The following is a 16,817-nucleotide window of genomic DNA, read 5'->3' as shown; positions in this document are numbered from 1 at the left end:
TTTAAAAATACTCAGCGCAAGTACCTTTCCAAAATATTTTTGTTATTCAGCATGCATCTCTCACATTTGCCACTGAATGTCAGAATTTAATAATGCAATTATTGCGCTCATAGAGTTATCTCTGGACTCCAGCCTGCTGCTCAGAGATCACCATCCCCTTGTTTCAGCAGCTGGTATTTCCAGTCATTACATTCCCCTAGCATTTTCTCTCTTCTCTTGCTATGTACTTTGCTGCTTTTATGCACACAGAAACACTACAAACACCAGGAACCAGGGGTTCAACAGGTAATGCAGGACACAAGGGCAGAACCTATAGAAAAAGCACAGTTCAGTGAAAAATGCCACAAGCTGAAAAGGCAGTTGAGGGCAGTGGACCGTCACACAGGAAGAGCAAGAACAGTAGGTTAGCCAGTTCGTCAGACTTCCATCCCATTACTCTTTCTTGCCACATTTTGTCAAGTTCACTATTCAAGATTTAGCAGTGAACTGATGAGGTCTTTTCTACTGATATTTCTTTGTAGAAATTCAATTACTTTAGCACCTCAGCACCTGCCTTCACATGCCAGCAATATATTAGCCACGAGATCTGGCCCTCCAACATCTAGGTTGAACCTCATATGCTATAAATAATTATTTTCAAGTATACAAATATTTTAAATATTTAAATTTTCATATAAGCTACTGCAAAAAAAAAATTAATTTAGGCAAAGTATGGAGACACCCAGACACTTGATTTTCTTTGCTCCTTCCAAGAATCATGCAATTCCCTTACCCTGAAATTCTGCAATATCCCTACAGGACCACAAGTTGACCCTAAATATTGATTTAATTTTGCATTTTCCTTGTGGCTTAATCTCATCACAATTATGATACAGAATTATTTAGGTTATTTATCTTTTTTTTACTCTGTCCTGTCATTGCCTAAGTAGCCAAAAAATATTCCAACAGGGAATAGCACACCCAGAGCACTGTGGAGAGCCATGGTACCTTGGCAAGCATGGGCCAGGTGGTAATTTACATTACTAAGACACCACACCACTCACAGAACAAGAGCAGATAAATATCATGTTACACAATTAAGCTTTAAAACCCAAACACCTCATTTTCTGGTCATCAATCCTCCAGGTAGCCGCGTTATTTCAATAAATTTTGTCATGTCCTGGGCTTTGGAAACATATCTACATGATCGAAGAATATAATGGACAATGCTGTATGAACATATGTCCCATTAATACAACAAAAAATAGTCTTAAAATACACAAAAAGTCATTACTACCTGACTTTTTTTTTCTGTATATTTAAAGATTGTGTGCATGCACACACACAGATGACCACGAATTTACCGGTAACAAGGTTTCACAAGGCTCTAAAATATCCTCAAGCAGTGTATATATCTTTCACTGAGAAGGGACGTGTTACATTACATTAAAACAGATAGCTCCTTTCTCTAACATATGATGTGATAAATCATAAAGAGAGAATGTCACTGTGTAAAACCTACATATATAGTAGTAAAACATATGTCAAGAGACAACATGCAGAGATATGTAATAATATTAATATTGGTACAAATGAAGCAGGGATGCAAATGTGCATGTTAAAGCACCAAAAGAAACAAAGGAAGAAGATTAAACAGAACATATATATATACTGATAGCCAAGGACACAACTAACAGCAATAAAATCACAGAATGGTTACCAAGGGATGTGTTGTTTACATCAAAAACAAGGCTGTGCTGTCCCCAGCACAAAGGACTTGTCTGCAGCAGACCCTGTGCTGACAAAAAGAGGATGGCAACAAGGCTGCACAGCACAAGGCACATGTCATGACTCTTCCCGTTTGGCCAACACAACTCCACCACAAGGAAACACAAACAATGGGCAGCAGACTTGCATAAAATTTATGGAGGCTGAAGTAAGCAAGATTGTGAGGCAAAAGGATCGTGCTACAGTAACTGCTGGCTCCTAAAGCATACAAAAAACGTGTCCAAAAAGGAGTTTTTCCACTGTCAGTCACAAGGAAGCCTAAAGATGTGATGAAGATTCAACAGCCAGTGGTCCTTGTCCCCCATGTCATACATAAGTGACCTGCCCAGACACGTGGAATTCATGAAGTATTTGAAATCCTTTTTCAGAATTTGCATGAAAATCTCAATAAAGCATACATTACATAGATTTAGAGTTCATTAACCAATCTAAAAAAAAAGAAAAGTTGTTAGTGGAGCAATCTCCTTTGTATATAGGAGATTTTTTTAAACAGTTCATAAAATTTTATCGTCTGGCTTGATGCTATTCAACATTTTCATCAGTGACAAGTAAATTAGATTTAAAACCACTGCTGAAAGTTCAAAGGTAAAACAAAGAAGAAATGACAAATACTGAGGATGACAATGTTGTCACATATGAAGTGATCTGTATCTGTTGGTTCTCTGTGCTCCTTTAAACCAAAATGCATTTTGATGACAAATGCAATGTTAAGCATCTAGAAACTTGAGAGTGTGTGTCAGCTGCACCTACTAAGTCACCACTAAGAAAAGTCATATAGGGGTGTTTGGAAGATATTGTTCCCCTGGTGCGTGTCTGTGACAAAAGGGTACTGATAGAAACAATAACACAGAGATATAAAAGGGCGACAGAATTTTTCTGTCTACCCATAGCATGGGCAAACACCACAAAATTAGACTTGCAGGAAAAAAAATCACCTCAATGACAGCAATAGAAAAAACGCCGAAAGTTATAGACTTTAATCAACTTAGTCTGTCAGAAAGCCAGAAATGTGGTTATTGAGTACCACGCAGTATACCAACTACAGTATACTGCCACCAGGGAGAAAACCAGCTGAACAAGCACGTTCTTATTTAACACAGAAGTGCATACAGAAATAGTGCTAGTAAGACGTAACACTAAAGCACACGTCTTGACAATCAAATGCCGGTGATGGAGAGTATCCATCTGAGCACAAACCACCCACATTTGAATTGAGAGACTGATTACCGGGCAACAATAATTAATCTACTTCAGTTCCCAAATTTAAGATGATAAACTCCCAAATAATTTAAGATGAACAAGTGACCAGTTTTCATGATTAATACTTTGTTGTTTATTACAAAGGTACAAGATTAATATATTGAGCACAATCATTTTAAAGTCCAAAGCGGGGTTTCAGCTTACTTTAAACTCAGATGAAGAAAATGAGTGGATAAAATGGAAATGAAAATTAAATGTAAGAAAAAAAAAAGCTGGTTATAGTTTCAGGGTTCTAAAGCGTAAGACCTTCTAAACTCTACCCACAGCTTCCACTCCTTCCAGAAAAGCCCTCTTTTTGACAGACAGCTGAGCAGTATTGTATTATTTGCTGATATCAAAACAGTTACTCTTGACTGTGACACCAAAAAAGACGATGGTGGGGTTTTTTTTGCTATTATGCCTGAAAAACTCTAAGTATGGACACAACTAACCCAACAGAGGAAAGTTACTCTTTTTTAGTCATAATTTAGATCAGCAAACTAAGTCTGTTGCTCTAACACACAGGCAAAGAGTAATAAAAGTACCTGATGTACATGTAATAAGTGGAACTTCATGGATAGCTGGATTCATAGCTAAGCATGAGCTGTACTCACAGTTCAGACTGCACCACCATGCTACCCAAGTCTGGAGACAAAAAGGGCTAGTTCTTGACAGTCCTGGCTCAGAATTCTTGTGCACCTATTTTGCCCCCTGCACTTCCAGCAAAAGGCCAACACACTACAAAGACATGCAACAGGGACTTGCCTGGGGACGACCTTGCCCCACACCCCTCGTCCAAGCACACCAAATTCCTTAAGCTGCCATCAATCTTCTGTCAGCACACACTATTTCGCAACAGAAGATAAGTGAGCCACAGCTATAGGGCAGACACTCTAACTGATCTACACCTCTATGCTTTTAGTGTGACAATGGTACTTACCAAAACGTTCACCTCATGTCAACTTGTTTACTTCTTCTCTACACCAATATAAACAGCAGTACCAGAAAAGTATACACAGAAGAGAGATAAAGCACTACAAGTTTCCAGTTCAACACTACTTCACAGCATGAGGAACTAACTGCTTGATTTAGGTGTAACTGCTTACACATACTCTGCAGAAAGTTTTCTCAAAGTATTATTTTTTTCTCCCATAAAAATTTTAACGGGATACTGTGCATTATTGTAACTAAGGCACTCAGTTTCTCTTGGTGAACACCAGATTGCAGAGGCCATGCACCTTCAGAGAAAAGAGTCCAAACAAGCCCTGAGACTTTCATAAACAGAGGTTTTATTTTAATTAGGAATACAAATTTTCAGTAACAGGAGTATCTCAAGACTGAAATTTAAATAGCTTTTATAATTAACAAGAAAAATATGTTATTTCTCAAAAATCTAGTATTATTTATAGCAATATGTCTAAAATTATTTAGATGATGCTTTCCAAAACTAATGACTGTTTTCTAGAACTTAAATGAATTGATTAATTAATCAATTTTGAATTTCTGCACTTTGCAGATGATGTGCAATGACACAAGCACTTTCAGTACAATAGTGCCCTTCTGCAAATACATGTTTGATGAAAAAAGATGCAAAGCTGCACGCATAAGCTTCTACACAGATCCCGAAACAACCATACATAAGACAAAGGAAGCAGCAATCTTTCTTACATGTTTTGGGATGCTTGAAGGCTTTTGTTTGCATTATTTTTGAATTCTTCACAGTTACTCAAAATTCATTTCCTTGACTGTCTTCAACAGTTGTATCCTTCAGGACACAAAGAACCCTATCCAATTAGGGAGATAAAACTCAGAGGCAGCTGTTGGAAGAGAGTTAGGCTTGTACAATGAATGTATTTAATTTTTGAGATTTCCTTTGAGTGCTTTGGCATCTGATCTAAACACTTTTCCTTATCACAGGTCATCTATATATTACTTTTTTATACATTTATCTATCTGTAAGCATACATATATACATGCACAAAGAAACTGCAGAATTCCTGTGTTGTCCACCTACACGACACTGGCCTCAGAGCTTTTTTTCTTTTAAGTACAGTTGGCCTGATCTCCTAATTCCATTCCACTCAATTTCTCATTCCTACTTTTTTCCCGAGGTTAAATGATAGTCCGTATTTGTCATTGAAAAAAACTTCCTTATAAAACTGTTATTAAATTTCTTGAAGTTGAATTAAACCCCTAAGCAAGCAGTGGTTTTAAACTGGTGTTTTTCTTGAATTCTTGGCCCGTCACCCTCTTATGTTGCTGTTATCCAAGGATATCAGCTGCTTCACCATAATGCGTAAATGAATTCTATGAAAATTCTGTGACCAACTTTGACATTTCCACAGGTGCAAGTAGATTATATAATTGCTGCTCCTGAACTACAGTCCATACTTTATAATTACTGAAATTAGTTTCAGAAATGTCAAGAGAAGGACAGATGCAGCAAAAATAAATACATAAAAGTTGTCTAGCTCTCAATTAAACTGAAATTGACAGATTAAATAAAAGAAAAAGGAAAGAGAAATTTAGTCTGTAACAGTGAGGTATTTTATTTCTACAGTAGGTGCTTTAACCACTGAATCTCTAAAGACAGGAGGAACATTCTCTACCATCTGCATACTTCTCAAGTGTTAGTGTTTCTGAAGGCTCTTCCTCACCTCACAGAAGCCAGTTGTTAACTTATTTTTAGGAGAATGGCATTTTAAACCAGAATGTACCTACTTAAAGCTGAGGGTCATTGTTGTGCCACAACCTTTGAGTTCATGCCCAGCCTCTCTGTAGGTTCTCATTTTGCTGTACTCTGGGTATGCGAAGGAAACGTAAGAGGATAAGGACACTGATGCCTCAAATTAACTGAAGGAAGCTCCGCCAGTTAATGCACAACACACACTGAGGGAATTCTGGCTACCTACTCCAGCTACTCCACACTCCGAATATGCAAAGGAAAAGGATTTTTAGATGCAGTTAGGCATTCTCTGGTTCATCAGAGGATCTGCATGCTTCATACACAGATGTTAGCAGCACTTAATTCTGATCAAATTAAATCTGTATTTCTGAGCCTGGCTTAACATTAAGCACAAAAGTCTCCCTTGGTACTTGGAAGTGTTTGGTGGAAATAAACAAATCAATAAAAATATCGTACTGACATATAAATAATCCATTCCCATACTGGCAGTGTGCAAAAATACACTTTGCTATGATTTTCTGATAGAGTTGCAAAGTGGGATAGTAACAGCAATGCAAGTTTACAATCATGTTAAGCTTACATAACATCAGTTCTGCTGCTGGACACAGCCCTAGAGAAAGCTCCCAACCACTCATTCTGTCCCCATACTACCACAGCCTGCTGCCAGCAAGGCATTAGTGCAGCTGGACAAACATGCCGAAGAACCTGAACGAAGCTCGTTACAATCTGGATCAGTTCTGCCTGTGCCCACACAAGCACTTGCACCGTCACAGCCAGGGGGTGCTCTCAGGATGGAAAACATGGCTTCTTTCTTTCTCAGCCAGCACCCCTTATCTCAGTTACGCCAACTATGCCAAAATTAACTTCAACCTTTTAGCGTGTTTTTGTCTCCCGTTCTTTTTTATATGAGTTGCTGTACAACAACTATGTAAAATTAGAATGGCGTTTAATTGTAGGAGATGTACAGAAAGATTAACTTATTTAATGAGATCCAAAATGAGGCTCCACAGCCACAACCTGGGGAAGAACAGAAAAGTTAAGCCCTCTCCCTCTCAAAGTTTCCTTCACTTTGTATCCTCAATTCCCTCTCATAGCTCCCCCTAAAACACATTAAATTTCCCATGCCTCCTTTTCCATCCCCTCTTGATTCTTCCTTCACTTCTGCCACCACCATGCCATTGACCTGTATAGTCTTCTATTTCAAAACCAGGAAACAGAATTTCATACCACCCTGCCCTTACCTCAGCTGAATCTTGTGTAACAAAAAGCACGAAAGCTGTTGGTTTCCAGAGAAGTCTCTGTATGTAATGAGCAATGGTTAACATAAATAGGTCAGGGAAAACAGAGGGCATGCTCTTTAACTGAAGCCAGTTGGGCTTGTAGGTTGACAGCCACAGAGCAGATCAAAAGGCCAGCTACTAGGGGGAATAACTCCACACAGGGCAAGAATGAATGTGCCCAGTGGCACAATCAGGATACCTCTGTCAGATGAGGCTCAACACGTAAACAAACACTGCCGACTTGCAGCAAGTAACACATGTTGGAACAGATGCCACAGCTAATGAACTGGGAATAACAGGTACTGCACAGGTAGACTCCTCTGCTTATACTTTTGCTGGCAACGAGCATATCTGATCAACTTAATGAAAGAAATCCGAGTCATACTTCTGGTATTAAGATAAGCACGTAGGTAGATAAGTCCAAGAGCTCTAGTTCGTTCAGCAGAATAGGTAGGGAAAGGCTGGTACTCCATATCAGTCAAATACCACTTATTTTCAAATGATCTGTAACTCAGTATGCTTCCTGCCAAATATCCACCTTTCCATACAAACATATTACATATACCATATCCCATCCCACTGAGACTTAGAAACAGCAGCCTCCTTTATGTCGTCATAGAAAATGTATTTTAAAAACTATCTGCACATATATGGAGAACAACTCTGTATGGTCCAGTCAGTAGCCAGTCTAAAATAGGTATAAAAAATAATGTAACAGATATAAAAGAAAGCTTAAATATTTTGCACACTAGTTCTTTGAAACATACATATGGTGAAACAGAAGCAAGACATCCTTCCTCATGCATCCCTCTTTCCTTTCCTCATGCATCCCTCTTTCCTTTCCTCCTCTGACTGTTCCATATAAGAGAATAAGAGATCTTTTCAAAGAAGAGGAAGGGGGAAGGAGAGAATCAGTACCAGTCATTCATCAACCCACACCTTGCTTTCCAAGCTTCTCTACTTGATCAGCCCTGAACCAGCTCTCCCTGCCCTGCTCAAAGCTGCATCCTTGGCATGCCATCGGCTCAGAAGCTCCAGAAAACAAAGTGATACACCTACCTGGAGCCATTCAGGACCTCTTGGTGATTATGGCAATAAAAACACAGGACCTCTTACATTTCGAAATTCAGTCTTCATGTCAATACACATTTAACACACAGCAGCCAACATGCCCCACACTCACAAACCCTGATGCTACAGCCCTTGCTAACCTCAGCACTACGAGCCCTGATAACTAACATCATGGTATTAAATATATTCTAAAATACCATCTGCAAAACCCTAAGCACTTTAATAACTAGATACGATTTTGCTGACAAGGGGCTATTCCTTTACTATACTTTATTGAAGGCTCAGCAACATTACAGAATCTGCACTTACACCTCACTGATCAGTTATAAAAATAAGTATATTAATGCAATTGAGGTGATTGCCTTCAGCCATTTTTCGGACTTGGAGAAAAATATCTAATAATGTTCAGTGTCAAACATCATAGCAAGAGTAAGCAAAGCCATGGCTACGGATTTTAAAAAAGCCTCAAAAGCCAATCTCTGCTCTGGCTGAAGTCAACAGGAGTTAGCTATTAACTTCAACAGCGTAGGTTAACATAAAGCATCAAGTGCACCAGACGAAAGCACAAAAAATAATTTTCATTAACTGTTTTTTCTCTTTGTCATTGCAATAATCAAATACTTGATGTGGAATTAGTTTATATTTTCCTGATTTTTCTTAAATAATGGGCTTGTTTACTATTTAGTATAAGACTTTTCATGTGCCAGAATCTAAACCAAGGAAATCTCTTCCAAATCAGCAGATGTCCTATGAAGTACAGGCTTCTGTTATGCCATTTAATTTAGAACAACAGAGCACTTAACTATGATTTCCCAGCAATTCCAGTTCCAGTTATTCACACACCAACCCTACCTCCACCTCAGCATTATCAAGTTGAAAACAAGCATAGAAAAATAAAACCAAATAACTGGTCTTTTGTGCAAGGGCTCAGAGTTTTATTCACAACATTATGGCACATTAATACAAGCTTATTCAAGTACAGTGATAGCCTCATAGTCCTAAGATATTTTTGAAAGAAAGTATTAAGCGGAGAGAGATTGTTTCCGAAGATGTTTTGCTACGTTCTTATCCCAATATTTTCTCAATAAATTACTAGCAGAGAACAAGAAATAAATACAAATAAAAATATAAGCTTTAAAACCAAACAGTTGAAAAACACTAGAAAAACCAAGCCAAGGTACAGAAATCTGAGCAAAGCACAACTAAACCATGGTATCTGAGTTCATACCACTCTAACTCAGTAATAATTTAGACAAGAATATATGGTCTCCACTTCCACTAATCAAAATAGTAGCTTAACAACCCTATAAATTTAGTAGAACTTTTCACCCACAGGTCTGATCACAGAATTTCCTAAGGAAACAGTTTTACTTACATGTCAAGTTTCATTTATATCATTCACGAAGTAACCCAATTTCTTCCTTGATTTTTAACAGGAGAAAACTTCAATACAAAATAAAAGCTTCAATATAAGAATTTTCTGCCACTTTGGAAATCTTTCACAGTAGCTCCTCTAGAAGAGGGGGATGGGCATGAAAAAAAGTCACTCTGCAACCCAAAGTTTTTCATTTACAATCTTGATTTTTGGTATGTATCTTAAGGCAGATCAACTGTTACATTTAACCTTCATTTTAACTGCTCTGAAATGAAGACTAGCCTACTCAAAAACTGTCAAAATTGCATACTACATTGTGAGCACAATAGAAATAACTTCATATACTTACAAACTTCCTCTTCTTGGAAGGCTCAACTCCTTCTGCAACAGAAAAAAAAGTTACACTGTATTAGGAACAAAACTTATTTTAACTGGAAGTGGCCTTTTTAAGACAAGTACTGTAAACATCCCATGCCACTAGTAGCAGACAGACAGAAGTGGTGCATTTGGACTGTGACTATAAATAATATGTTTACTTTTAACACCCTCATGAAAGGCTGTTTTAAAGTGTGTAACAGACATTCAATTCCATTCTAGAAGTTATCAAAGAGAATAATAATATATTTCTCTTTCAGTCATAAATATATATGTGCATGCTGTGTATGTGTGCACACGTGTTCACTTCACACAGCAAATAAAGTTATAGGTATTGACCAGAAAATGCACATGAAAATAGAACTGAATAGATAAATATAGTTCGGCAAGGCAACTTAGAAGGGCCATAAGGGAATGAATAACTGTGTATTCTTTAGAGACTTTAAAATGGTGTGCAGTAAATAAAGCCCAGGCTGCTAACTGAATGATAAGGATTAAAATATCAAGTAGTGGCTCAATTCCTGAGCACCGCCCATCCTGTTCACTGAATGAGGCAGGAAAAAATAGTGTGAAACAATGTAATTAGAGATCATAATGCAAAGGCATAGGAGAGCAGAATCAGGGGCCTTGGTAACAAATTCTGGCACTTCCTAGGAAGTTCCAGCAACTGTTCAGAATTTGCAATTTAAAACAACATCTTTTAGCATAACATGTGCTTACATACAAAAGAACAGTTACACCTGCATACAATATTGCATTATGAAGCTGAGTAATTCCCCTAAATTTAAAATGTCACATTCATCATGAACAAAATGTAACTGCAATGTAGAACCGACGTACTTCCTTTTGTATGTTTTGTTCTTTAATATTCACAATGCCATTGTGTTCTATTTCTAATTAGAAACTTCACTAGTAATTCTAGGCACTGTCATACTGTAACAGAATGATTGTGGAAAAACTGCCAAAATGTACAAGCAAGAATCATACTTGGTTTTGCATTCCATTTAACAGACTTGCAACATGTACTTTAAATTTATTTCCTTTGATTCAGGTTTTCGGTTTGGTTTTGTTTGTTTGTTTGTTTTTAAATCGGAGTATTTTGGTTATGGCTTATCACTGAAACAGTACAGCAAATGACAGGCAGTGCCTTCTGTCGACACCCAAGTCACATTAATCTCTTGGCCCATTCTCATGCATGCCATCCTGCAGCACTACTTTTGACTACAGAATAACGTTCTGGAGGAGATTATTCACTGTAATGACTTCCTCATAAAGATATTAAGAACTGCCAAGATACTAAGTAAAACTGCCTCATACAAAGTAAAAAACAAAACAAAATCTTGGGTATGTAACTAATTCTGTACCATTCAAAAGCTAACTACGTGATTTTATTCCATTTCTCCCACCTCTTTTATTCACAGCCACTGAAAACAGGGAAGCACTGAATAATACCATACTGAAAACTACTTACTCTTCAGGCTTAACATGCTCCAACTCAGATCTGAGTTACACTGCAAAATTACCTATAATGACTTCACAGTCTTCTGGCATTACACTGTTTCCTTTCTAAAAGTCTCAATAAAACAGACTCCAAAGACTGGCTGTCCTAGTCCTGCTGCATACACACAGACCGCTGAAGGTAAAATCTTACTGATGTTAAGACCTTCAGATCACGTACTTCGCAGGCAACCCCCGGAGTATTAAAACGAGAAAAAGATGCCTTCAGTACTATTCCACGTGGTTCTCAGGCACGAGCTCTGCCCCAGAGGACAACACTATGCTCTTCTGCCCCTGCCCTGCCTGAAATCCTCCTCTGGATGGTTTGAGTTGGGCTGGTTTTAGGGCTGTTTCATTCCACTGTGATAACACAAAGCAGACCTAACGGATCAGAGACTCTTGCCCTTTGTGTCTCAAAAACCGTGGTCTGAAAATGTAATAAACCTTGCCTCAGGTTTAAAAGATGTGTGCGAGTCTGCCAAATTGCTGTGATGTTGCATTAAGACCCATGTGTACTGGATCAAATTGCACCTATTATTACAGTTCGAACTCCATACATACTCTGTGCATTTTACTATCAATAATATGGTTTTAGAAGCACAGATCTGTTTTATTTCAGTAACTATAATTCTTCCTCTAGGCCTACACAATCTGTAAGATGCTTCACTATGGACAAGTTCAGCCAATGCATCAGAGTGCAGATATCCAGCCTTTTAAAAAAACAAAATACAATGACCAAATAAAGCACATTGGACTTTATTTTGGATCAAAATCTTCACCTTACTAACTATAAACATAGTTTAAATAACAGAACTATATAAAAAGGTTTAAACAACACAAGTGACTTAGCAAACACTAACGTCATCTCAGTAATTGCAAATTACAGAAAATTTAAAATATTGGATTTCTTCCCCTATATGGGAGAAAATATGCCATAACTTATTGCTTGTTGCAGGCTTCAGTTTTAAAGAATCAATAAAAATCTGACACATTGATAGGCTGCTAAATATGCAGCTAATGTTGTCAACGCAGGCTGGTTTTAGAGCAAAAGTAAATTTCCTTCATCTTCCGACAACTGCAAAGTTCAAATATTCTAGAAGTCTTATCTTTCAGAGTTTTCAGTTGTCCATGAAGTAGTCTGAAAAAAAAAAATGAACCTTCTCAAGAGAAATTTCAGTAATGCATTCTTCAGCTGGGAAGGTGTGAAGTGTGGTAAGATTAATATTAGGGGTTTTTTTGCACTGTTGCTCTACCCATCCGTCATAGGCTGTAAGCATCTGAGGGCTTTCTGTTAACATGTTAGATCTTAATAAACTGCCTTAAGAATCACAGAATGTCAGGGACTGGAAGGGACCTCAAAAGATCATCCAGTCCAATCCCCCTGCTGGAGCAGAAACATCTAAATGAGGTTACACAGGAATGTGTCCAGGTGGGTTTTGAATTTCTCCAGAGTAGGAGACTCCACAACCCCCCTGAGCAGCCTGTTCCAGTGTCTGTCACCCTCACCCTGAAGAAATTTCTTCTCAAATTTAAGTGGAACCTCCTGTGTTCCAGTTTGAACCTATTACCCCTTGTCCTATCACTAGTTGTCACCGAGAAGAGCCTGGCTCCACCTCATGACACTCACCCTTTACATATTTATAAACATTAATGAGGTCACCCCTCAGTCTCCTCTTCTCCAAGCTAAAGAGACCCAGCTCCCTCAGCCTTTCCTCTTAAGGGAGATGCTCCACTCCCTTCATCATCTTAGTGGCTCTGCACTCGACTCTCTCCAGCAGTTCCCTGTCCTTCTTGAACTGAGGAGCCCAGAACTGGACACAATATTCCAGGTGTGGTCTCACCAGGGCAGAGTAGAGGGGAAGGAGAACCTCTCTCGACCTACTGACCACCCCCCTTCTAATACAGCCCAAGATGCCATTGGCCTTCTTGGCCACAAGGGCACAGTGCTGGCTCATGGTCATCCCGCTGTCCACCAGGACCCACAGGTCCCTTTCCCCTACACTGCTCTCTAACAGGTCGTTCCTCAATTTATACTGGAACCTGGGGTTGTTCCTGCCCAGATGCAAGACTCTGCACTTGCCCTTGTTGTATTTCATTAAAATTTTCCCCACCCAACTCTCCAGCCTGTCCAGGTCTCTGGATGGCAGCACAGCCTTCTGGCGTGTCAGCCACTCCTCCCAGCTTGGTGTCATCAGCAAACTTGCTGACAGTGCACTCTATTCCCTCATCCAAGTCATTGATGAATATATTGAATAATAATGAATAGGTTAACATTGTAACATTAACATTGCATTAATAACAGGAGGAATAAAAAAAATCAGCAATGGCAGACAATTCACCTTCCTATCATAATTGCTGACAGCGAGAGTCTCTGCTGTGAGTGATGAATTTGAAGGATTTTCTTTTTAAGCAATTACTGTGTTTTCACTGAAGAAAATTTGGGGGATTACAGCATATCTTGCATTTGGATATGAGAAAAAGGAAAAAAAGCAGGGCAAATAACATAGCATAGGATTGGGTTGATCTACCAAGGAAAGGTGCTGCTGCATTGTGCAAGAGCTTTTTACAGGCTAATCTCGATCTTTTTATAAGTTTAATATATCATATTGAATTAATTCATTATAAATACCTTCTAAATGAAGCAGTGGCAGGTTATGCTTTTTATTTGATTGCTTCCAACTTTGACAATATTGAGTTCTTCAGATTCACAGAACACATTACCAAAGGGCTCAGTGTGGAGACAGATCAACCACCTCAAATGCCAAGTGGAGATGTCCCACGGTAAATGTCTCTGTCAAAGCTGTCATTTGTTCTTATGAGAACTTATAATGTTTCCTGGTTCCAAGAACAGTAAGTCTATGCCTCAGAAATTGTTTTCTATTAACACTAGAGTTGAATGTTAGGAGTGGCTACATAGTTCAAGACAGGATTAAACTATTTTCAAACAGGTGCAGAAAGGTGTTCAGCTCTTCCATTGTCAGGCAAGGTGTTCTCACTCAGACCTGACTTCTTCCAAAACAGATATAACTATACAATCGTTCTCCCTTCCAGATGACCCAAATGAGTTTGTGCTGGGACCATCTCTTCCACAGAAATCCTAGTCTGAACTGGTTTGTCCAAGATGCAATACTATATTCACTTTTATTAGGAAAACTGTACCAGTACCTTCTTCACTGGTAACGCAAGTCCTAGTCAAGATGACTGTTTTTCCACAGTGGCTGCCACAGAGACAAGCATTACTAATGCCTTACGGTGAAGCCTGAAGCTGAAGGCTTTCATGTTCTTTCTAGTCATCTAGTTGCAGCCACCAGCTTACCAGGGGTTTTGCTTAGTGTGTACCCTCACCAATTAAATAAAAAGACACCTCTCCACAAGCATTTTCATGAATGAAAATTGCCACTTCTGCATTGGCAGCCTTTGGAAGGTGGTTACCACTACTCAGTGCAGACTCCATTCACAGTCCTCCCGTGTCACCCTGAAAACACTTCTTGGCATAGAATACAAGGCTTCTTTTAAATATTTTTAACTATGCATTTTGATGTACAAAGATGTTATTCTGCATGGATATTTACCCCTCTTACATGCCCAAACACTGAAAAAAGATCGTATATAATGAACATGAAGTCACAAATTAGCAACAACTACCACAGATTTTAACAGCATATACTGTAAAAGTAAGAAGGCACTTGAACTCAGATTTAATCAGAAAAGGTCACATTTTGTCTAATTCAATATTCTGTGTTCTATACAATTCATTTTTATCTCCTCAGTTATCTTTCTCCTTTTGTTACAGGCACCGCTGACTGCATCTTTCAAAGTACAAACATATCTGTGTGTCAGCTCTATGCGTTCTGAAATGTGATGCAAAAGGAATACTCAGGTGCCTACTTAAAGCTAGGGATTATCAATTTAAATGCAAATTAACTGGATCAAAAAGAATGTCAAACAGGCTACATATAAAAAACATAAAATAAAAAGAAATCAACTGTTTATCATGTACAATACAGATGCAATTTCAGTAATCTGTTTGTATTTTCCTATAGATGCAACACTGAGATTTGTAACAGACTAGATAGGCTGAACTAAGTAAACAGCAGTTAAACATGTTTTGCTTTGCTTGGTATTCTTCTACAAACTCACTTACAGCATTAAAAACCACTGATCCCTATGGAGGAAGGTGAAACATTTCAGAATGATTCTATGCGTTAATAGAAAGGATTCTTCTATGAATATAATCTGAAGTCTTTCCAATTATGGGATTGTTAATAACATTTATCAATGGAAAAAACTTTCTCAGAATTACATTGTCTAAGATATACAATACATGACACTATCAACTAAATTTTGAAACAATTTATTGAATAACTTATTAAGAGAAATCAAAGAAGAACTCCTACACCAGAATGTATAGGCTTTAACTAGCTCTTTTGTTTTTTTAAAGTGGAAGAAGTAACACAGTAGCAAGAGAGACAGTAGTAAGAATCTAAAATTAATCTAAATTAATGCCTGGTAGTCAAAGACACTCTCTGCAAGGAGATGTACTATAGAGTCAGTCACTGGAAGAAGTTTTGAGTGTAATCACTTTATTTACCTTGGAAAGATGAAGAATGAATAATCAAATTAACTTGGCCACCAAAAAAACAAACAAACAAACAAAAAAAAACACCTGCTACAAACATAGTCTTTATGAGAATACAATTTATCAAAATAAAATGAGGGGGGGAAATGCCAATTAAAAAATATATTAATTGTTTTTCTAAAAAAATAAAGAAAATTTTAAAAAACCCACCACAACCACAAAGTGTTTATTGGCATGTCTAGTTTACACCAGCTGAATCCATAAATGCTTCAGGGACATATCAAATCAATGAAAAAAACCAACCTAAACACTGTATCAGTAACCTACTGGTCAAATGAGAAATGGTAATGCAGTTCAGAATCATTCAGGCTCTGCTTAATCACATTATCTCTGCTATATCTCAAGTTTTCAGCCAAAAGCAGCAGTGGCAGAACACATCAACTCCAGTTCCTTACAACAATAAAGCCGCATACCTTGCTTTGTAGAGTAGCTACTGTAATCAGTAAAAGGTGAAAACTCCCTTAAATAAGAAGCACAAACCTTTTTGAAAAAGACCATTTGACTGTTGCCAACACTAACTCAATAAATCTTTGTATTCATTTTCTAGTTGTCCAAATCCTTTTCAAATACTTCCTAGTAAAATATAATAGAAAAAAGTTACTTCAGGTTTTGTTTGTTGCCTACCATGTTGCACTCTTAGCTAACCTTTTAAAGTAGCAATAAATAACCCTGATTCTTCAACAAAAAAGTGTGAAAATTCTGAATGAATTTTCCACCTTGAAGTCCAGAAAATCACTTCATCTAAGACAGTGTTAGAAAATCCATGCTCCGTTGTGACCTGCTGCCTTACAGTCTATTTCACCCCTTGGCAAAGTACCACATCACCACATGACTAATGGAGAAAACACATAGACTGCAAAGTGTCTGAAATGTCAACACTAAACAGAT

The 16,817-nt window shown here is 37.9% G+C and overlaps 1 protein-coding gene across 12 annotated transcripts in view; it reads right to left on the bottom strand.

The window, feature by feature from the left end:
• The window catches only part of MAST4 (microtubule associated serine/threonine kinase family member 4), a 313,227-nt gene that overhangs the window by 157,027 nt on the left and 139,383 nt on the right, over positions 1-16,817 (bottom strand). For 11 of the 12 annotated variants that reach the window (XM_065860149.2, XM_065860150.2, XM_071802651.1 and 8 more), the window contains one exon: positions 9,768-9,799. The exons of the other annotated variant lie outside the window; for it this stretch is intronic. In XM_065860149.2, the coding sequence (XP_065716221.1) occupies positions 9,768-9,799 (32 nt within the window). The remainder of the gene's footprint in view (positions 1-9,767; positions 9,800-16,817) is intronic. 12 annotated transcript variants of the gene reach the window in all.

This window comes from Patagioenas fasciata, chromosome Z (assembly GCF_037038585.1).
Source record: "Patagioenas fasciata isolate bPatFas1 chromosome Z, bPatFas1.hap1, whole genome shotgun sequence".
Lineage (NCBI taxonomy): Eukaryota > Metazoa > Chordata > Aves > Columbiformes > Columbidae > Patagioenas > Patagioenas fasciata.
This window is presented reverse-complemented; position numbering and strand designations above follow the sequence as displayed.